Genomic DNA, 24,239 nt, shown 5'->3' on the forward strand with positions numbered 1-24,239 from the left:
TTTCTTTTTAAATGACAAAAGATACACCTTGCTGTAAAAAATACGCCTCTTGTACCACCTACTTTAGATGGATTATGTGAGATTCTTCTTAACGCCCATCTGTATTTAAAATATATGCAGTTGCCTTGGCCATAGTGAGAGCTTCTTCATTTTAAATAGGCAAAGAAGTAAATACATGCTGTGCAGAAACATTTTCTGGTGGTATGTTGTAAAGATCCATTTAAAATATACATAAAAATTCAAAACAAGTTCTCATAAGTCAAAAGGTCAAAAAGGTGATTATTTTCTATAGCAGCACGTACAGGTTTATGCTTAGGTTTAGTGTGCTTATTATTACCGTATTTTTCAGACTATAAGCCGCTACTTAAACAACGAAGCGGCTAATTTATGAATTTTTCCTGGGTTTTTCCCGGTTTCACAAACTTCAAGCAAACTGAGCCCCATAACATTAGACAAATGAAATTTCCGAACGGAAACAAAAAAACGTACCTCACCTGTGTTCTGAGCTGCATGGCATCGGGTGGTGATTTTTAAATGCACGACGATGCCAAAAGAAAAACTCCCGAGAGAAATAGTTGTGAAAGGAAGGAGGAAGACAGTGAACAATGACTTTCTTGGTCGGCTACTGTTTAGATACAAGCCGTTGTAACGCGTTGAGTCTGGGTCATGGGAGAGCGCGCTAACTCCAGCAACAGAAATCATATAAGCACAGACAGGTTTTTATTTTTCTTGGCAACATCGTTACGGGTTAGTCAAAGAAACTTAGAAATGAGCATCAGAAAATAATAACCACATAATCCTTGGTCTTGCACACATGCAGTAATACCGGAAAATTTTGGCGGCAGGCTATTCTCAAAATACAGCTATGATCCTAAAGGAAGCGCAACATATTTCTCCCGTTACACCGTGTGTAACGTGTCTTTCGTTAAAGCCTGTGTAAAGTTTATTAGTTTCAGTGTAGGCTTATAGACAGGTGCGGCTTATTTATGTTCAAAATAAAAATCTTTGTCAAATTCAGTGGGTGCGGCTTATATATGGGTGCGCTTTATAGTCCGGAAATTACGGTAATAATTTATTGCATTTTATCAACGGTTACTGAACAACCCCAATTCCAGAAAAGTAGGGATACTGTGTAAAATGTACATAAGAACAATAATTAGCAAATTTCATAAACCCATATTTTATTCACAAAAGAACATAGAATACATATCAAATGTTTGAACTGAGAAAATATTAAATTTGTAGAGAAAAAATATATATATTTTGAAATGAATGGCAGCAACACTGGGATGTTTACCATGGTGTTGTATCCCCTGTTCACCAAATGCACCAAATATTTTCAATTGGTGAAAGGTCCGAAAAGCGGGCAAGCCAGATTAGCTCACGGACTCTTTTACTTTGAGGCCATGCAGTATGCAGTTAATATTGTATTGCTGAAATATACAGGGCCTTCCTTGAAAAAATGTTGCCTTCTGGATTGGAGTATGTGCTGCTCTTAAACCTGTATATATCAATCAGCACTGACTGTGCCTTTCCAGATGTGCAAGCTACCCATTCCACGGGCATTAATGCACCCCCATACCATCAGAGATGTGGCTTTTTGTAATAAACATGCTGATAACAAACAGAAAGGTTCTCCTCTTTAGTCCAGCAGACATGGCGCCCATGGTTGCCAAAGAGAATGTCAAATTTGGATTCGTCTGACCACAGAACAGTTGTCCACTTTGCCACAGACCATTTTAAATTAGCTTTGGCACAAGAAAATAGCGGCGTTTCTGGATCATGTTCATATATCACTTCTTTGCATGATAGAGCCGTGATTTGCAGTTTTGGATGGCAATGCCTCTCACAGACAGTAACTTTTGGAAGTATTCCTGAGCCCATGCAGTGATGCTCATCACAGACTCATGCCTTTTTAATGCAGTGCCATCTGAGGACCCGAAGATCACGGGCATCCAATATTGTGTTTCGCCCTTGTCCTTTGCTCACTGTCAGGGCAGTGACTACGCGAAGGAAACGAGAGTAGCTCTATCATGTTTATTCTGATTAACAACACAAACACGAGTCAGGGAGTCACGAACCGTGATGCGGGATCAGTCTGTAACGCGAGTAATATCTGGAAAGCGGGAGTAGTCTGTAAAACGAAGGCAATCCGTGCAATCGGCACCAGGTGCAGGAACCAGCAGGGAACGCTGGCAGTCAGGAATCCAGGAGATCACAAGCATGACAATTAAGAACCGACAGCAAGTGACTCTGGAACGGGAGTTTATAAAGGTTATTTGGTAACGATGAACTGGTGTCGGTAATCAATGCCGGGAGCAGCAGAGAGAGTGGCAGCATGACAGCCACCGAGGGGGGCGTGGCAGGTGGATCCCTGACACTCACAGAGATTTCCCCAAATTCTCAGAATTTTTTGGATGATATTATGTACAGTAGATGATGATATATTTTAAGTCTTTGCAATTTTACATTGTAAATATGTGTTTATAAGATTTGCAAATACTTGCATTTTGTTTTTATTTACATTTTACCCAGTGTTCCAACTTTTTTGGAATCTTCTTGTGGAAGGAGTCTATAGTCCCAGCACTTTTGTTTTGGACTTTCTATGTAACATGCCCAGATGTGTTTTTTGTTTTGTTTGGTTTTCTCCTAAAGACACTGAGGAGCAAACAGCTATTATTGAGAAATTGTAGCTAATGGTTAAAATTTTGGACTTTATGCCGGAAGGTTGTTAGTTCAAATTGCAGTAAAAACTTTCTTTCAGCTTCTCCCATTAGGGGTCACCACAGCGGATCATCCGCATGTTTGATTTGGCACGTTTTTACGCTGGATGCCCTTCCTAACATAACCCTCCCCATTTATCCGGGCTTGGGACCGGCATTAAGAGTGGCTGGGGTTGGTTTCCTGACCGGGGATCGAACCCGGGCCGCAGCGGTGAGAGTGCCGCAGCCTAACCACTAGACCACCAGGGAACCTGTAAGTTCAAGTTGCAGTAATCAAGCTTAAATTGCAAGCTGCCTCTGCTGGGCCCTTGAGCAAGGCCCTTAATCCTCAACTGCACTGATATTTGAATAAGATAATTGTAAAGAGCTTTGGGTAAAAGTGTCTGAACAAATTGCATTAATATAATATATTTTTTTTAAATACCTGTTTTTGTGGATGTTTCACAGCACTGACAAATAATATAATCTAATAATCGACCTTATTATTAAAAAGTCGTTTATAAATGTCATCAAAATGTGTCCAATCTAAACTGCTACACGATGGTGTTAATTTCCCCTTGCCATTTTCTCGATAATCATTTCAAAAGTTCATTTATAAAGAACATTTATCACCTAGGACATTATTAGCTCTGTTAAAAGACACGGCTGGGGAAAAAAGGGGTAGCTGTGAAATGTAATCTTCACAGTGTGCTCCATCAGTCTTTGTAGTTTTAAAAACACCTCACACTGAATCTCAGTTTGAATCCCAAGTAAAAAAAAAAAAAAGTAAAAAAAATAAATATATATAACCCCCTTTCTCACATAAGGTTAAATAATTCATACCATACGCTCACACCCAGCAAGCTAATTCTCAAAGAGCTACTTGATACGAAAAGAACGTCAGACAATCATCTGGAATATTTGTCACTGTTTGACACTTGACAGTCTGTTCGTCTGAAGAAAGACTGCACAATGAATTTTTCCAGCTCTACCTTTCCAGGCAAGCAAATGTGTTAAAGTTGGGTGTTTCAGTTTCAGTGTCAGTAAATGTTTGACACGCCATGGATCACTATTAAGAGTTAGTCTGTGAGTTGTTTTTCTGTCTATGGCATCGCTGTGTGACTTGCTGAAGCAGAACTCCTCCGTATGTGACTCAGTGTGACCCACTTACTTCTCATGGTGGCTTTGATTGACTGGCAAGCACATTCACTCCCATTCAGTTCCTCTCCATGAACAACTTATTTATTCATGTTTGTTTTGATCTCCAATCCGGCTTTATACATAAAGTATTTGTTTAGCAAATTATTTTGCCTATAAAATTGCGTTTTCTGAAGTGAAGTTTGTCAAAAATGTGACCGTCAAATAATGGCAACACTAAATATAGAATTTAACATAGAGTCATGGCTTCTGTGCCTGTCAGCCTCAGTAAATTACATGACCTTTGTTCCCTTTAGTCTTATTAAAAGGTGTGTCTTCGGTGCCCTTCGGTCTCAGTTAAAAATGTCCTCTGTGCCTGTCAGTCTAAGTAACAGTTTTGTCCTCTGTGCCAGAGAGTCTTAGTAAAAGGTGTGTCCTCTGTGCCTGTCAGTCTCAGTAATAATAGTGCCCTCTGCCACTTTCAGTGAATGTTTTTTGTTTTGTTTTTAAATGAACTGTATCAGTAATGTATTCTATTGTAAATGTGTGTCATACTTTCTTAAAAAAATTAAATAAAAAAATATTGAATATAAATTACACATTATATGTTTCAGACATTGACCTGTAGTTTAAGTAAGGCTGTCTGATTAAATATGACAACATTAGATCAATCTTTCAATAATAACATGCACTGACTTGATGTAGTAATTTATATTTTATTTACACATGAATGCTTGATGCCTGCATGATTTGGGGAGAAAAGCATTAACACCTGAGCAATGTGGCATGTAAATAGACAGTCCTGTTTAGACCATACTAATGACCCAATTACACATTCTGCTGCTAATGCATCCCACTTCCTGTTTAACCAAATTATTAATCAGCTTCCCAAATGACAGTGGGTCAGTGTCGGAAGCCGAAGGTCTTTTTACCATGAGTCTCAACTAAACACTTGAAATAGCAGCACAACAATGAGGCTGTTTTTTTTGTAATTTAATTTCATGGTCAGACTCTGGCCCCTTGAAAGGACCGAATGAGTGCGTGTACTGAATTATAATGCGGTGGAATAAATGAAGGGGTCTAGAGGCAATTTCAGGACCTTTTTTTTGTCCTACAAGCCTCGCATTAATACGCATCTGAAATGACTTTTCGAGCTCCAGGGAGAATCTCTTTTGCAAAACTAAGAGGAGAAGCAATGAAAGAAAACAAGATTTAGGCAAGAGACAGTTATTTGTATATGACACTGAAAGAGCGACACACAGGTACACACAGGTCCTCAAACTCTCAGGGGAAATTTAGATTTTAATATTAGCAACCCTTATTTATATATATATTTTTTAAACACTCTGTTTGTGCTTGTAAGTCACTCTGGATTAAAGTCTCTGTCAAATAAATGCATGCGAATAATAGTATTTTGACAGAAGGTAACCCAAATCGAACTGGTATTTCATTACGGTGCAGTAATGAAATGCGACAACCAGGATGTGGTGTTTTCACTGACAGGTTGCGGAATGTCCCGAATTCTACAATTAATTGAAAATCCACCATTACACATGGCACCAAGCTGAGGAAACTGATCTTTGTACATCCACACTATGAAATACACATACGCATAACAGTTCAATATGAAATTTCACCATTTTTCATAGAGAACAACAATTAGTCTCTAAAGGTGTAAGTGGAATTAAAGCTCCTTCTGTTGTGTTCACTCGCAATGTTCTGGCTTATTTGATTCAAGCCATTTCCTAGTGTTTTATAACAACCCAATTGTATTATGTATTTAAAAATTACTTACCATGTCTTACCATTTTGTTCATTGTTAGCTATTTCTGAAGCAAAACACAAGGGTGAAGGCAGTAAGCAGCCATGAGTGATAATGAACAGGACAGGAATACGAGATCAGGACAATCAGGACCTTTATGAAAGTCAAAAAGTGTGATAATACCTCAGGCTTGACTAAAAGAGGGCTATAGGCTAACAGTTGTGTAGAAATGAAACTCTTTAACTAATTACACAGTTCATCTGTGTCAGACAAAGTGACTCATTATTCAAGCTTTCAATTAAGAAAGTGGGCATTTGTTGTTATTTGAATTTGTGTGGATGTGTCCACTGAGAATAAAAGCAAATCAAATCACTATTTATTTGAGAAAAAAGGCAATGGGGGTTTTGATTTTGTACCTATTATTCATTCAACACTTAAATAAGAAATAAAACGTGATGAGGCATGCATTTAGAAGAAAGTAATTAACAGCAGGGTGGTGTGTGCTGTGAAGCAGGGCAATGTGAAGTTATTGTTTCCACCCACAAGGTGATTTCCTGAAGTTAACAGAATTTTAAAAAGCAAATGCAGAAATGGCTTGTTTTTTACCTTTATAGGGCAACGATTTAATGATACATGAAATATATCCCTGTCATTACTTACATTATAGCAGCGGTGGGCAGTCAGAGCCAGCAAAGCCTTCTCTGCTGGCCTAAACACTATCAGAAGCACTGACCTACATTTACAACATAAATTCTGATGTTTGTTCCATGAAATTGTATTAATGTATTCCCAACAGTTTATTCTCTTCATTTCGTAGTGTTTCTCTTGGCTGCACTGCTTCCAGTACATGTATGTGAATGTTAGATTTTTTTGTCCAATCAGATTTCACCCTTTATGTGCTGCCATATTTAATCTGCCCAGGGGCTCATGTTATTAGACAAATATTGATTATATTGATGTAGGTGGCACAACTGCGGTGGTAGTGTAGAGGTTTAGAATTGTCTAAACTGGGTTTCTTGCTTTAGTAAATTGGTGTTCACCCTCCATATGCGCAATGCGTCTCTCTCTGTAATGCCACGTGTTGTTATATTGCGTTTTTGTATTGTATTGATGGTTTCTATAATTGTGACATGATAGTGGTCGTATGAAGAGGTGGATTAAGTCGGGTAAGTCACCATTGAAGGCCCAGGTACCAAATGCATGACCTGCCACTGCATTATATCAGCATGTAACAGTCACCCCCTTATCATTTTAAAAAGCATAAAGATGTAGGTTGTCATTTTACAAAAAAAGTTAAATTCCCACAAAGACCTCAGGTCAGGAGTATTTGATGACCCCAGGTCTCTGTCTATCACACACTTTTAAAAAGTTTTAAAAAATATCATTCATAAATCAGCCTGCATTTGAACTTTTATTTAAAAAAATCTATATATCAGTGGGCAAAACTATGGATAATATATAAACCTAAACTGAAGTCAGTATTCTTCTGGGCACTTTACTCTAACTGGGCACAGGCACTGACATAAGGATCAGCATGTACTCAGAAATGGCTCAATTAAGACAGTCAGTGGGGCGAGGTGTTGATTGCTCTTGCAAATATAAAGGACGAATCCAGCACCTGGTGCACTAACAGACATGGACCCATGCCAGAGTCACATATGGGGGCCATTTTCAGGTAATAAAGACGATATGAGCTAAACAGACAGCTCCATGCTGTGGTGCTGCGTTAATATCACGTGAGAAAAATCTCAAGTGAGACAATGGAAGAACTTTCCTGCATTCCATTAATGTTAGCTGTGCTCAGGTGAGATGTAAGCATATGCAGCTGTTTCAAAATAATAAACAAAATGAAACATGCTTTTTACTAAAATGTAAAGCAAAATGGAAATTTGACTATAACCAGAGGAGGTTTATGATACATTTATAACAGATTCTTCTTGTAAGAATAAATAGTCATGTAAGTCCTCTTGTAAGAACTATTCTGTAAGCAGGTCAGCTAGTGAGATACACAGGCAAGGAGATACATAGGTAGATAACAAGCTATCTGGGTTAACACTTTGACAAGAAAATATCCAGCAGAAATGACAGGAGTCTCTGTTAGCAAACGCTGCATCTTATACAATCATTTACTTTCATAGTAAAAAAGCCTTGTCACAATTCATGAGGCAGGAGAGTGTCAGAGCACAAAGGGACCATTTTCTCTTTTAAAGTCAACATTTCCTGCATGATGTTGATGTTGGGTTTGTATTCAGGTTCTCTCCAGGACTTTACTTTTCTAGGGGAAAAAAAAGTGTTGAAAGCTCACTAGAATTCAGAGTTCAAAAGCGGCTTTGTAAGTCCAGAGCAGGAACAGAAACAATAGCCGACAAGCAGAAATATGAATTATTCCCAGTGTGTCAGCTGCAGAAGTGGTGTGTATTTAGTGTTAAATCTAAATAAAAGTACAATATTGAAATACCGTAGGTTTAGGAAGAATGTGTGTGTGTGTGTGTGTGTGTGTGTGTGTGTGTGTGTGTGTGTGTGTGTATATATATATATATATATATATATATATATATATATATATATATATATATATATATATATATATATTTTTTTTTTTTTTTTTTTTTTTTTTTTTTTTTTTTTTTTTTTATTTACAATCCGATGCATAAACTGTAGGTCCATACATACATACATATATAGTTGCTCTGTACTTGAGCCTTTTTCACACAGATAAATTTCGATTAAGTTCGATTCTACAATCCAGACCCACAGAGAAGCAGTTACTGGAAATAAATGAGTTACTTAACTACTATTAATTATTCAGTAACTAGAGTAAATCTATTTGCTCACTTTCACAATATGTACTACAGTAGGTTAGAATATACTCAGTAGTCACTTCTTACAAAAAATTTGTTTTGCAAGAAATGTCCTGCAATATTATTTTTCACTTAAGTGTGTCATTATTTGCGTGAACTAATTGTCTTTATATAGCAGGCAGTTTGTGAACCATTAAAAGCCCTGGTTTTGAGTTTTCTTTTTCTTTTTTTAATTGTGTTTTTTAATTACTTTGTCTATTGTCGTGATGTTTTTCTGTCAAAACCACTAACAGGAATGTTAGCTGAACTTCAAGTGGTTCATTTTTTAGTTTTTGGTTTAAACGTTGCATTTGTCATCTGAATCTGTCCAAAGTGCAGAATACTAGCCAAATGTTTATTATGTTTTTGTTTAATAAAAAAGAATCCTTTATTCTGCACTTCCAGTAAAAAGCTGGCTTGATTAACTCAAAGTAACAATGTGCTAAGAACTAATACATGTGAGAACAGCGATGCCCCCAGTGGAGCGTCAGAGCAAGCTAGGCACTTTTTCTCTCCACTTCAGGATCATTAATATGTAAAATAGTGCCCCGCTCCTGGATTACCACTTATCCATCATTGTCCAAGTTGATGCCACTTTAAATTTTAGCTCTTAGATGCAGGGCTATCATCCAACCACTGAAGAACGGGTTTAAAGGGCTTATATTAATAATCAGCCACCATAGACAGTACTATGCTCCCATTTGGAAATGAGTTCTTACTGGAATTAATTAATAAGAGTCAAATTAAGACGCTGCATATGCGAGGGACATTGTTACTGAGCAAATGAGCCACAGCAATCAGCTAATCAGTCAATTAATCTGTGCCAGATGAAGTGAGTCACTATTCAAGGCTTCATTTAGCAAAATAGATTACAGGAAAGTGAAGAGTTCTTGTACTGTGTGGGGTTTTAGGAGTTATCGAAAAAGAAACGTTTATCAAAAGTCTCCAGTTATATGTTCAAAAACATTTAAAAGTCGTCTTGTAAAAACTATTCTGTAAGCAGGTCAGCTAGCTAAATACACAGGCAAGGAGATACATAGGTAGATAACAAGCTATCTGGGTTAACACTTTGACAAGAAAATATCCAGCAGAAATGACAGGAGTCTCTGTTAGCAAATGCTGCGTCTTATACAATCATTTACTTTCATAGTAAAAAAGCCTTGTCACAATTCATGAGGCAGGAGAGTGTCAGAGCACAAAGGGACCATTTTCTCTTTTAAAGTCAACATTTCCTGCATGATGTTGATGTTTGGTTTGTATTCAGGTTCTCTCCAGGACTTTACTTTTCTAGTTGGAAAAAAAGTGTTGAAAGCTCACTAGAATTCAGAGTTCAAAAGCGGCTTTGTAAGTCCAGAGCAGGAACAGAAACAATAGCCGACAAGCAGAAATATGAATTATTCCCAGTGTGTCAGCTGCAGAAGTGGTGTGTATTTAGTGTTGAATCAAAATAAAAATGACAATATTGAAATGTTGTGTTTGTGTATATATATATATATATATATATATATATATATATATATATATATATATATATATATATATATATATTTGAAGAACCTACAATATGACATATTTTCAGTTCACTTTTTTGTTATGTATATAATTCCACGTGTTAATTCATAGTTTTGATGCCTTCAGTGTGACTCTACAATTTTCATAGTCATGAAAATAAAAAGAACTCTTTGAATGAGAAGGTGTGTCCAAACTTTTGGTCTGTACTGTATATATATATCTGAAGAGGATTTGATATATATATATATATATATATATATATATATATATATATATATATATATATATATATATATATATATATATATATATATATATATATATCAAATCCTCTTCAGAGAATGTCTGAAAAATGTATAAAAGAACAAAATATAAATATAGGTTTGAGGACAATCCCAAACAACACACTGGCGCTGAAGTGTTATGTGTTCTTACTAAAATGTCAGAATTTGGTGCACTTGAAATGTTCCATACACGAAATGCAACCATAACAACTTCTAATAAGACATTTTGATGGTTGAAATTCCTGTTATTCTTTGTGGCAGATATTCGGTGGGGATTACCCATAATGCACTACCCCTGCTTTCACACTACTCACTTGTATTTTGTCTCTTGTGGGCATTAATCAAGGGCTACTCTTATCATTCTCAGCATGTACATCATTTTTTTAAAAAGACAGTTTATTCTAAGAATACTATTAAACGTATACAATATGTCTTAAAAATCGATTCTAAATGATTTTATAGGTTTTGTATGAGGTTTCTAAAATTGGTTGACTTTTCTAATTTCTTTTTTTAGTTATTACTTCTTACGTATTTATTTTTTCACATTTAATGAGAGATTGTATATGACAGGATAAGATGAAAAAAAAACAATATTAATTTTCCTTTAACATTTGGAAGACTGAATAAGGGCAGTTACTTTCTAAATTTCTGTTATGTTTTTTTGACATTTCAAGGCCATAATTATGTTCACCAGATGAGTATGGTGAAAGGTATAACAAACAATGGGCTAAAAATATATACAATTTTGAGATGAGTTTTTTAAGTAAACTGCCTAAATGTAGCATAAAGAGGAACGAATAATTTGAAATCTCTTCCTGACCTAAAAAGTCATTCTAGCAAGCGATCTTGAATATAGTCAAATGTATGCTGTATTTGTATATCATTCATATTTCTTATCAATAATCTATTTTAAGATTTTTAAAATCTTAAACAATTAAACCTATTTTGGAACAAAATTACTCATTTTAAGCGTATCATTTTTGCAATCAATTATTTTCAAATTATTTTCTTTTTTCAATAGAACAAATGGTTTAAATAGGTTTAATAATCTTAACCCAGCCATTAGGGTTGCACAAGCCAGTGCACTCTTAGTGCCGGTCCCAAGCCCGGATAAATGGGGAGGGTTGCGTTGGGAAGGGCATTCAGCATAAAAAATGTGGCAAATCATATATGTGGATCACTAATCAGAATTTCATACCAGATTGGTCTGCATCCCCAGACCTCCTCATTCTCATCAGTACCTGACTTTACTAACACCATTTAGGCTGAATAAACACAGATCTCCACAAGCACACTCCAAAATCTAGTGGAGCTTCTTCCCAGAAGAGTAGAGGTTACTATAAAAGCAAATGTAGAAAGAAAATCCGCGGAATGCGATATTCATAAAGGCACATATGAATCTTGTGTTATATATATTGTGATTGTGTGATCTAATGACTCCGAAAGTTCCGCTGCATTCGCAAGAGCCTACTGTCACTCTACTCATGCATGACTCCTTATTAGCCCATGTTTCATTAATTTGTTTCTCAACATGTTCTGACATGAGTGAGTTGACAAGCTTGGAAATGAGATTTAAGCCTCCCATCTGCTTCCTCCGCACAGCGCTAATAAGATGACCGCTTACAAACGAGAAACTTCTCTGGCATGCCTATTGTACATCTCAACTAGTTAATCCTATTAAAATGTGACTGTTCCTCCTCTGAGAGGAACAGAGCATGTAAGCAGGGTTAAAATTTATATAGATGTAGATTGACTAGATAAACTATTATCTATCTATCTATCTATCTATCTATCTATCTATCTATCTATCTATCTATCTATCTATCTATCTATCTTTATCTATCTATCTAGGATCTTGCACACAGAGCAGCTGTCTATGGTGTGTCCCTTTGTGTGTTAATTCTTTCTTACGTAGTTGTGTAAGTTCAACCATTGGATAAAAAAAAAAAAAAAACTGATGACCTTGACTCTCAGACGTGTAGCAGGTTACTGTATTAATGTTAAATAGGTCTGCATTTGAAGCATGATTTATTACATTAGCAGCTTGAATGATTGGTATTAGTTCTATAGCAGCATTCATTTATCCTTGTCGGTGGTTACGAGCGTGACTTTTTCACGTTTTCTCAATGCCACATTGCTCAAATTTAGATTTAATTTAATACTATTACTACTATAATAATCCAGCATTTTGATAGTGTATTTTATTCCAGTATCATGGCGGTAATATGCACTGTAGAATTTACTGTGCAAGATCTAGAATGCAATAAACTAATGATAATTGTGTAAAGCGTCCACTATGGTCAATAAGGGCCACATCATGGAGGAGAAAAAGCATAAAGTTTTTTATATTTCTGATTTTTCTGGCTTCGCATGGAAGTGTGGAGTATGTGAAAGTGGTGATGTCTAGGGGTGAATGAGTCAGCTGTAATCTTTCCACTATGCTTCCTGTCCCTGCTGCCATAGATGTCTTGCAGAGATAACAGATTACAGATGACCATTTCTGCAGTTTGATTAGGTGTCAACCCATACTGTTGGATGGATTCAATGATCATATAGTAGACCTAGTATTCAGAGCCAGCAGGTGAATTTCTTCAACTGCTGCAATAAGAAAATGATTTTCTCTGCTCACTTGGAGGTCTCAGCATACTTCATGTAGACATGATGTTTTTAGTTTACAAGAACGATATGATATACTTGTTGAGCAACTGGAAAGTGGGTGTTGTTTATGAAGATGGAAAAAATACTCACGTATTCAAACAGCAACTCATAGCAGGCATGTAGAATTCATAACACTCAATTCTTTAAACTGTGTAAGAATACTAATGCAAACCTTGAATGATTTCAGATCAGATAAATTGCAATAAATGCATTCAAACATTTAGATTATGCTTATGGTATGGTAAATAGCTTGTGTATTGTTTTAGTTACTAACCTACATTTTTTATATTAAGTGCAGTAACTGAAGAAATATAAAAAAAGAACATTAGGACATACAAGACCATTCATTTAATTAATGAACAAAAATAAATACAAATAAAATATGTTAGATATTTCATACTGTAGTTTGATTTGATGCAAACATTCACACAGGGTTACCAAAGATTTACATATGGCCCATTGTGTGTGGGATTGTCTTTGGGTGTTGAGGCAATAACACAAGCATACAGTTGTGCTCAGGAACTATAGTCATTGTGTGCTTGGAATATTTGTCTTTTTTTCAGACTAGTATAATATATGAGGATTTGAAGTAAGTGGGGGAGAGGTAATTGGTCTAGAAATGTATTAAAATATCTGAAAACACCAATGCCAGTTGCTCACAGCAGTGCTTTCAGTTGAATAGTGAGATTAAGTCTTATCCTGGACCTTCTCTCACCTTTTAATCACTCTTCAGACAAGAGCCTGGTGATACCCAGCTTGCTGAGGGTGGGATGGCAATGAGGTACATGAACTGAGGTGAGAAGGGCAGATTGTTTGCTGCTGATATTCATCTGTAGCAACAGTGTTCTATATTTTTTTGTGTGTAAGAATAAGTCACAATGTATTATAGCGGTTAAAGAAGGTCCTAAGCCAGTAAAAAGTAAAAGTAGTCCAGACGACTTCGAAATCACTAAAACCAACAATCCCAGTCTGTATTGCTGGTGAATAGCAGTGCAAGTTCATGTGTTTAAATTATTCAGAACCTTTCGGATGATGGAGCTCTGAAAGGTCACGCAGGTCACTTCGTATTTGCTGGTATCACCTCTGGTCCTTATTTTAGTGCAATGATTTCAAAATATCCTCCCTATCACAATGCCATAGGCGTTTGCTATTAGCCACTTTCTGTAGAAGTTAAGCTATACCTATTTAATCAGTTATACCATGTTATACTATGTTGTGTCTCCGTTAATGGCATTGAGCAGAGCATGCTAGTTTGCATCCTAAAAGTTTCCACATTTTTATTTTTATAATGCCTCTGTATTATCATTGGTTTCTTCACATGTCTGTTCATTTACTTGTGTCTCCATTTGATTGTTTGATTTATGTGTGTATTAATAGCACTTTATTTCCACTGTTTCGTGTTAGGTAGCTTGTTCAGTTGGTTTACTTCATACTTTTATGTCTAATGTTTTCTGGGTTTCTCATTACTTGTTCTCGTTTATGCCCTAGCATTGTCGGGAGACCACAGCTTGTTTCCCGGTTCCAGTTCTGCCTGCATTTGTTGGCAGCATGTGCATTCGCTTCCACTGTTGTGTTGTGCATTACATGACATCAGACGTCTAATTTGGATTTGTGAGATACATTTTGTTTGCCTATGACAATTGTACATCACGTGGTCAACTTTGCGTAAGACAGCAAGCCTATAATGTGTGCATTTAGCTTTGCAGAAAAAACATCAAGTCTCAATTCTGAACATGCATTTACATTCACAACTGCTTCCATTAGACCTAGAAAGCAAAATAAAACCTGATACGATTTGGTTAATTCCAAATTTATTAAGATCAAATTGGCAAGAGGAAATTAGAATAAAAAATTTTATGTTGATTGCAATAAGCTTTCTAGAGTATGTTCAGTAAATTTCAACAATTCAGATTTGATTTTCGCTTGACAGCCTGAGAGGGGGAGACCTTAAATTCATAACATTCCAACTTTTAATTGCTGGCATGTCTGGTGGTGAAAATCATTTTTATTTGCTCATTTTAATCTACGGTTCTCAGAAATCTGTCATGAATGATCCTTTGCCTATCCACCTGCAAAGTAGGCTATAATTAATGCCACTATATTGGCATGCATCATTGCTCTAGAGACTGCAAAGATTTAATTCTGCACACACCTCGCTCTAATCCTAGGCACGTGGGAGTGTGAATTGGAAGGCTTCCAACATAACAGTATTTTTTGTTCTCTTAAGAGTCAAACTTTACTTTCGAAAATATAACTCATAACACATTTAGAGATGCCGTACTTCTCCTTAAAGTGAATTATATACAGTACACTGTGTGGGTAAAAGTCTGTGGACATCTGACCATAACATCTATAGGTGGTTCTTCCCCAGACTGTTGCAACAATGTTGGGAGCATGTTAAGGTTTATGATGTCTTATACACAAACTCTATTTAAGGGAACATACACACAAAACCTGTTTCCTGTATACAAAGCAAGCTCCATTAAGACATAGTTTACTGATGTTGCAGTCGAAGAGCTCGAGTGGCCTGCACAAAGCTCTGACTCAACCCCTTGAATGTTTTCAAAATGATTTACAAAGCAAAGTTCAAAACAGGCCGTTCGGTCTAACATCAATTCTCAACATCACCAATGTTCTTATAGCTGAATTGGCAAATCCTCACTGCCATGATCTTATGGGAGTGTTGAGGGTAATGTGTACAGTGAACATTTATTTTTCTATTCACATGACTTAAAAAGGATGGATTATTTTGATACAAGAACAAATTCATTGTGTTTAATGTATGACCTGCCTAGAAAATGTCAGTTATTAAACCTATATATATATATATATATATATATATATATATATATATATATATCAATCAATCACAGACTTTCAATGACACAGTGTCAGTTCTTGTCATCTATAAACATGAATTAAGTCCTCTTCAACAAATACTTTTTATTCAGTATATATTTTTGTGTGTGTGTATATATATATATATATATATATATATATATATATATATATATATATATATATATATATATATATATATATATATATATATATATATATATATATATATATATATATTATGTTTGTGTATTTTGTGATTACATTAGTCTTATAGCTCTTATTAAAACCTGAAGAAGCGATTTAAACAGAGCAAATTACTTCAACTGTAGAATACAGACGGATTGTGTAAACCCATTGTACCATTCCACTGCCTGCCATATTATTCATAACAAATCATTCAGCATCAGATAGCTAATACCTGGTTTCCCGCTTTAAACTAAGCCATCTGCACAGAAAAGCCTCAATGAGCCATACAAAAGCTGACGTGCAGTATTTGATAAGCAGCAATCAGACAACAACATGCTGTTCCATTCATTACACAGCTCGTAATAAATCTGACACACTGACTCTAATGCAGTCTGAGTGTGGAGCAGCGAGCTATACGTTATCATCAGATTTGTGCTGACATGCTTCTTTCCAACCTCTCGCTCTCGCTCTCTCTCTCTCTCTCTCTCTCTCTCTCTTCTCCAGGGTAGATCAGGCGAAGAGGAAGAATGAAGACAAGTGAGACAACCTCCCTTTTCTGGGAGCCATGGATGAACATTGGCCCTGGAAAGTCCTGCCCTGCTATCTAGGTGATAAATGTCTGCTTCACCAAGTCAATTTCTCTGTTCTACTTGATCCTTCACATGCTGTCTCTGGGTTTAATATACACAGACGTTCAAAGACTGTTGGGTCATTTCAGAGGATCTACATTCTGAAGCGATATTCTATATTTTCTGTATTCTGTCTGATAACTTGATGAACCCAAAGAACATCTTTCTTACACACACTGTCGGGCTTCTTATCGCTCTACCCACACCAACCTGAAAAGAACCACACAGTATCGGGTATATGCATGCTAAGGATTTTCCTCACTCAGCGCATGCACTCTGGCCATGGAAAAAATCATGGCATTTTGTCGATAAATGCTGAGGTGTGGTTAGCCGGCAGTCTCAGAAGTCAAGCAGAATCAATGAACACTCTGTGAGTAATGAGCGGATAGCTCTTACATTTAGTGGGCCAGAGAGGAACCACCTGCCAAAACCCAAGCTGTGAGCTTGGCTTTTCTTTCCTCTCTCAGACTCGCATTTCCATTGCAAAGTAGTTCAGCTCAAGCCTTCGCTTCAATTGTATACTGCTTCTTACTGAAATTATTACATCTCTTCAAAAAACAAAGAAACTTGGGATGGGGTGGGGGGAATCCTGAATACACTCCATAATCTCGACAACTGAGTTTTTACACACCAGAATTATACTACAGCAAGAAATCCAAGACTCGCAAAGCCACTCTTAAGGATTAAGGTGTGAAGACACGAAGCCTTTCGATTTACAATAACATAATTACTCCTGGCAGAAAGCAGCTTCTGCATAAAAGGAAAGAGAGCTCTTTTCATAAAGTAACTAGGTATCAAGTAATTGAAAAGAGACTCATTTTGGCCCATAGCTTGAGTTAAAAAAAGGGACAAAATAGCAGTGAGTCAGCGGTAGTGGTGGTGGCCCTCGCCATGGTGCTACCACCACCGGACAAACGGCACGTCTGTCTCACCACCATCGTCATCATGACCAGCATGGCCTTCATGGATGCCTACCTGGTGGAGCAAAACCAGGGCCCTCGCAAGATCGGCGTCTGTATCATTGTCCTGGTCGGAGATGTGTGTTTCCTCATAGTCCTCCGCTATGTCGCCGTGTGGGTGGGAGCTGAGGTACGGACGGCACGCCGTGGCTATGCCATGATCCTCTGGTTTCTCTACATCTTTGTTTTGGAGATCAAGCTCTACTTTGTCTTTCAAAACTGCAAGGCTGACCGCAAAAGTCTGGAGACTGTAGCAAGGAAGGCTCTGACTTTACTCCTTTCTGTTTGTGTACCAGGCCTTTATTTAGTCCTGGTGGCTCTCGACAGTATGGAATATGTTCGGACTTTTAGGAAAAAAGAGGATATGAGAGGACGACTCTTCTGGGTGGCTTTGGACCTTCTGGATTTGCTTGATATCCAGGCAAACCTTTGGGAGCCCCAGCGAACAGGTCTGCCTATTTGGGCAGAAGGGCTGATGTTCTTCTACTGCTACATCCTTCTTTTGATCCTACCATGTGTGTCATTAAGCGAGATCAGTGTGCAAGGAGAAAATGTGTCACCACAGAAGATGATGCTGTATCCCATGCTCAGCTTGGTTACAATCAACGTGGTCACCATCCTCATACGCGGTGTTAACATGGTGCTCTTTCAGGACAGCCGGGTCTCCACTATCTTTGTTGGCAAAAACGTGGTGGCAATAGCCACCAAGGTGTGCACCTTCCTGGAGTATCGGAAACAGTCTCGAGAATTCCCAGCCCGTGAAAATGCAACTGGTATTCCCATGGAGATCCAGCAGAACTCAGTGGGACATGGACAGGCTCTTCCGAATGCAACAAGCCTCCCACATGAACCAACGCCAGTGCAGGAGATTATCGACACATGACCATGTAGCCATTTAGAATTAACACATCAAGGCTCCAACCTGGCACAGTTCTACCATTTGATGAATGCATGAGAGGGGGGGACATATGGTATTATTGTATCATTTCTAAATATTTGGACTGCTTTTCAACTGGGACATATGGACAAAATTGGAAAAAAAATAAAACATACATAAACAAGGTGCAGCAAAACAGATTTTTACTGACTGAGCTGGTATACTTTGCCAGAGTTTCTCTCTGCAATGGCTGAGTGACATCAACTCCACAAATTTTCCTTTGAAGAACATTTGTGGGCGTGGGATTTTTTTCTAATGCTGCATTTCTTGCTGCCTACCTGACCCACCAGATATCAGCATCTCTCTAAATTGGCTCCTGCAATGCAGAAAGACTCTGGAAAGATATAGGATAAAAAAAAGAAGGCAATTAATGATTTACAGGAAGCTCTTTGGAAATGTCTGTTTTTTTGGGGTTTTTTAGGATGTTAGTATGAATTTTGGACAAGTAGCGAATAATTGAGACGGTTCAATTGCTGCAGCAAATGGGGCTTGTGGTTGTGCAAATGTAGAATGTGTGTGCCAGTGTGAGGGTTGGATAATGATGATAAAATGTGTGAAAGAGGGACTTTGGCAACCTCAGCACAGCAAGGCGAGACAAAAATATTCTGATTTGATAAAACCATTATGATATATAATCTATGTACATTCCCTCACAAAAAGCCTTGAAAGTCAGTGAATGCTCTCACAGAGTTCTTATTTGATAAAAGCATATAAGTAAACATTATTATTAATATTATTATTATTATGTACTAGTGTGTGCTTCATTTATACATTTTATGTTGGAGTGTGTTTAATAAAAAAAATACTTTTAATCTCTGTGTTTGAATGAGTGTGAGACTGAGAAAGATCTGAAATTCTCAAGATATAACATTTTATATTGAGAAAAAAAGATTTTGCCTGTCATTTTGCTCCCATTGCAGATGTGGCTAGTATGGGCTATATAAAGCAAATGTCACCATTGTTTGCATAAATTCTTTTTAGCAAAAACAACTGAAAGAAATCCAAATGGGCAAACCTGCAAAAATACTAAATTATCTATACCCCTGTGTGCGAGCTTACCTCACTTAGCCTCCCGCAACAAGGAAGCCATTTCCAAATCACCAGGTCTTTAGATCAGGAAATGAATTGTGACTCTTCTACAGGGTGGTAAAAGCTCCATTCTTGCCCTTGATGATTTATATATCATCCATAACCTGCTGATATATTCAATCTCAACACCATTAATTCAGGGCATGTGGATAATGCGAGGCAACGTTTCGCATCTTGCAGGTTGTTGACACCCGCTGCAGTTAGCAGGCAACGCTGAGTAGACACTTTTCCTCTCGCCATCTACTCCTTGGTGCACTTCCACATTTCCCGTCACTGCTCTAAGAGATCACAGTCTGGACGTGCAAGCTGCTGCCCATATATCTACATGTAAATAACCGGCTTCTCCAGGCCCGTCAATAGAACCATTTGAACATATGGCCTCTTAATTTTAACTAGGAGTGTGCACCAGTTTGAGATACGTGTATCCACGGTACAATAAAACATAAGCGATATTAGCATGCTTACAATTAATACTTCTGCTATTGTTTGTGAGCAACAGCATATTTGCCCCCTTAATATCTGCCACTTTTTAATGTTTCTCCATCAACTTTAGTCGATTAAAATAAGCACATGGTGTTTTCTTTTTATCTTTTATTTTACTAAAGATAAAAAATAACATTTAACCCAATATTTTAACATCCTACAATCTTTACATATAATGCAAAGCAACTTATGTCATGCTATCCAAACTGACTGAAGTAAAATCCTGAATGAATTGTATTAAAGACATTATTATATGAAATGATGTAAATAGTCTAACATACCTCCAATTAAAGAATGCTTTCTGGATTTGTGCAGAAAATGAATGTGCATAAACAGAACCAGTCCTTAAATTAAGCTTGAGGTAAATAGTGATGTTTTTCACGTACATTTCACCGTCACAACTCTTGTATTTGTAAATGTCCCATGTGTTTTGTATCATCCTAAGCCATCTTTTATTGGTGGCTTTTAGACGAGACTCATAGAAGATTCATTATTGAGATTTGAATAAAATAATTTCCATACTGCCAGAACTTTGTCACCAGCTGTCTTTGGTCACAGTGCTATGGTGAGCACATAACATTATGCATAAGATTTTTTATACAGTAGATACTGTATGTTTGCATGCACCCATTTTTTTTTGTCAATTTGAAATTCGATTTCGGACCGATCGCACATTTCGTTTATAAAACTTGAATGCTGCACATACATACGTAAGGAATCTTTTAATCATGAACGACTCATTTTCAAGCATTGCTTTTTTATTCTGATCAACCAAATTATTCTGGATCTACAACATCAGAATTTTAATCAGATTGACTGAAGGGTTTTTTATCAGTGGTAGGCAGTCAGGACCAGCAAATCCTTCTCTGCTGGCCTAAACACTATCAGAAGCACTGACCTACATTTACAACCTAAATTCTAATATTTGTTCCATTAAATTTTATTAATTTATTCCCAACAGTTTATTCTCTTCATTTCGTAACGTTTCTCTTGGCTGCACTGCTTCCAGTACGTGTATGTGAATGTTAGATTTTTTGTCCAATCAGATTTGATCCTCTATGTGCTGCCATGTAAATCTAATCTGCCCAAGGCCTGCAAAGTCTGTATTGCTGGCATTTTTACCATAGAGAGTATTATCAATTAATCTGTTTCTTTAACCAATCAGATTTAAAATTCGCCTCACAGGGCAGCTAGCTGGCGCAGAATAGCATCAGCATTTTTTTCAGTCCTCTGATTGGTTGGTCAGAGGGAAACTGTTACAGCAAAGTTTGACTGGCAAAACATATCTGTAGGGATCTGCACACATTAATACATCATACAGAGTTAGACTTTTTATGCCTACGGAGGAAGAGAAATGTATTTGGTCTCAGGCATTCATAAAAATACATTTTGAAGAAAAGCTAGACATTGTGAGAAGGTCGGCCGACCGCGAAGCTAGCTAGCGTGTCTCAACCCAGGAAAGGGTTTGTGCTCTACTTCCAGACCAATGAATATGAGCGGTACCACTGGATTACAGCCTCTGAGGAGCGGTGCAAATTATAATTGCATCTCTGGTAAATAGGTTGTATTTTATTTAAATGTATGTTTACGTCATGTTATTAGACAAATATTGATTCTGAACTGTTCTAGATGGTCTCACAGTTGCGGTTGTAGTGTAGAGGTTGGGAGTTGTTTTAACTGGGTTTCTTGCTTTAGTAAAATGATATTCACCTTCCATATGCGAAATGCGTCTCTCTCTGTAATGCCACGTTTTTACATTGTGTTTTGTATAGTATTAATGGTTTGTATAATTGCAATGTGATAGTGGTCGTATTAAGAGGTGGATTACGTCAGGTAAGTCCTCACTAAAGGCCCAGGTACCAAATACACGGCCCACCACTGGTTTTTATGGAGGTTTTTAATCTGATTTAGCATTAATTAGATTATTTGGTGCATGTATGCTTACCTAATCTATCATTTTTGACTGCAACAATAAAGACGGACTAAAAATTGTACCCAAGTGTAAATTCACATCATTATCACAAATTCAGCTCAAATGGATTTGTTCAATCATTTGACAGGATATTGTTAAATTCCACTATTATGAAATGATGCATGTATGCCTTTGTTATCAATAACAAAAAATAAATATAAAATAAAATGCAACTAATAAGTGGCCATCTTAATGCTGGAATCTCTTTCTTTTGTAACCTATAGTTTGATGTTAATCCACTCAAACATTAAACTCAGAAAGGGGTGTGGGGACATTTTTGGGTCCAAGTCGATGTTCATAGAGACATTTTAGGATATTTTAAGAAATGTTGCATCAAATCAATCAAGGTAAAGTTCGCCTGTCAAAGTTTAAAATGAATGACATATGCAGCTTGCAACATGATGAACGCATGTTTGTCGTACAGTAATTATAGTGATAAAAATTGTCCATAAAAAGAGCACAGATTAATACAATTTTGGTTATGTGTGACACTTGCTGAAAAAATATCACTGACCAGTAAGTTAGGTTTACCTGCTTCAACTGGTTAAAATGGACTGGTTTTAAAGTATTAGATTGTAGAGAAGAGATAATATAAATACCAATTGTACAGACATGACAGACCAGTATGCTCAATGATATATATAAAAAAGAAAAAATTCATAATGAAGACATTAAATATAGTAATAATAATAATAGGATTAATAATAGAATTCGATGGATTTTTCCAGAAGTATTTCCAGAGTATTTCATGTGCAGAAAAGCAATCAGTCCTGAGGAGGACAAATCATTCTTTTTTTTATAACTTAGAGGCTAAAGAACTGTCTTTGAAAGGTGCAGAAGGCATCAGAATGTGGGTTTGACCAGCAGGCCAGTGATTTTAAAAAGCACTTGTGCGAGGAAGAAATATCCTTTGCTCTGGCAAGGATAAAAATAAATAATTTTGCTGGAAGATGGGCCTTGTAGTGGTTTGGCATGCCATCATTTTGTCCCAAATATATTTATGGATTTTCACACAAGAAGTGCTCAACCAGACTGAGCAGAAGCTGCAATGTCATCACCCATTACAAATTAGGAAGAAAAACTGGACCACACTGGCAACATATAGGACATTTAAGTTATGGAAAAAATCAGATCCATCCATTTCTGGGTTTTCATGCTTCATAAATTTGCACACTTTTAAGACTTTTCCAGTTAACCCAAAGTAGTGGGTTAGATAGCAAGTAAGCAATGATATGGGTTTTTTAAGTACATTAGCTGAATGATTCAGCTAAAGTTTAAGTTTAAACTGCATTTTTTCAGCTAAAACTGTTTAGTTTTGAAGTGCACAGCATCCCTAGCAGCCTGAAATATGGATATTGTAAAGTAGTGTCTTATTTCTTGCAAAGCTAGCTCTTTAAGCTGGTGCTCAGTTTGATTTACATCCTAACAGGTGAATGCTGTTGAAAATAGCTGCTGCAGGGTTTATTTGTTATTCATGGCCCTTCCTACCCACGTCGCAACAGCACTGTGGAGACTCGCTTGCTAGCAATAACAAGGTGTAATGCTCTGCTTCCTGAAATGTAAAGTTTTTCCACCTTTTATTGGTTTGCCAGAAGGAGATAGATGTGGCAGAGGTGAGTAATACAGTAAACAATCGATGGATTCATAAAACAGAAAATGAACATTGATACAAAATAAATACAGGCTAGGGTCAATTCAGGGGTTAGAAAGAATGATATCATATAATCATCTTTGTAAAGCAGAAATGCTTTACAAAGACAATTAGAGACAATTATGCAAGTCGCTCAAGATAAAAGCATCTGTCAAAAAATGTAAATGCAATGTAATGTAATAATGATAACATTAGTAAGCAAATTTACACTGGATAATATGGCTAGTTAGCTTGCTAACAAGTTACAATCATCAACCAAAACACTAGTACTTGTATTAGTAAGTGAGAACATTTAGTCAGTAGTGTTTTTTTGCCAAACTTGTCTAAAATTGTATACAAGGTATGCTTTTTATTAACTGTAGTTAGATGATTTGTACTTGTCATTGTACCATAACACTAGTTCCATATAACTACTTTTTAAGGCCATTTAATCTGCAAATCTCTTGTCTTGTCATGTACTCAACTTGTCTTTCTTGTACAAAGATCCACAATTTACTCACTCCTCCAGAGCCAGGTATAACACTTAAAACAACAGTTTATTAGCAGATATCAAGCGTAACGTTTTATTTGTTTTTACTTGCAGGATCACAATAATTG

General features: G+C 36.7%; 1 protein-coding gene across 2 annotated transcripts in view; it reads left to right on the forward strand.

Moving 5' to 3' along the window:
• The window catches only part of tmem121ab (transmembrane protein 121Ab), a 71,014-nt gene extending 51,396 nt beyond the window's left edge, over nucleotides 1-19,618 (forward strand). Inside the window, exon 2 of one of the 2 annotated variants that reach the window (XM_046835686.1) lies at nucleotides 16,427-19,618. In XM_046835686.1, the coding sequence (XP_046691642.1) occupies nucleotides 17,443-18,393 (951 nt within the window). In that variant the 5' untranslated portion in view covers nucleotides 16,427-17,442 and the 3' untranslated portion in view covers nucleotides 18,394-19,618. The remainder of the gene's footprint in view (nucleotides 1-16,426) is intronic. The other variant, XM_046835687.1, reaches the window with a different exon arrangement.
• The last annotated feature ends 4,621 nt before the right edge of the window (nucleotides 19,619-24,239 follow it).

The sequence above is a fragment of the Silurus meridionalis genome, chromosome 23, assembly GCF_014805685.1.
Source record: "Silurus meridionalis isolate SWU-2019-XX chromosome 23, ASM1480568v1, whole genome shotgun sequence".
Taxonomy (NCBI): domain Eukaryota; kingdom Metazoa; phylum Chordata; class Actinopteri; order Siluriformes; family Siluridae; genus Silurus; species Silurus meridionalis.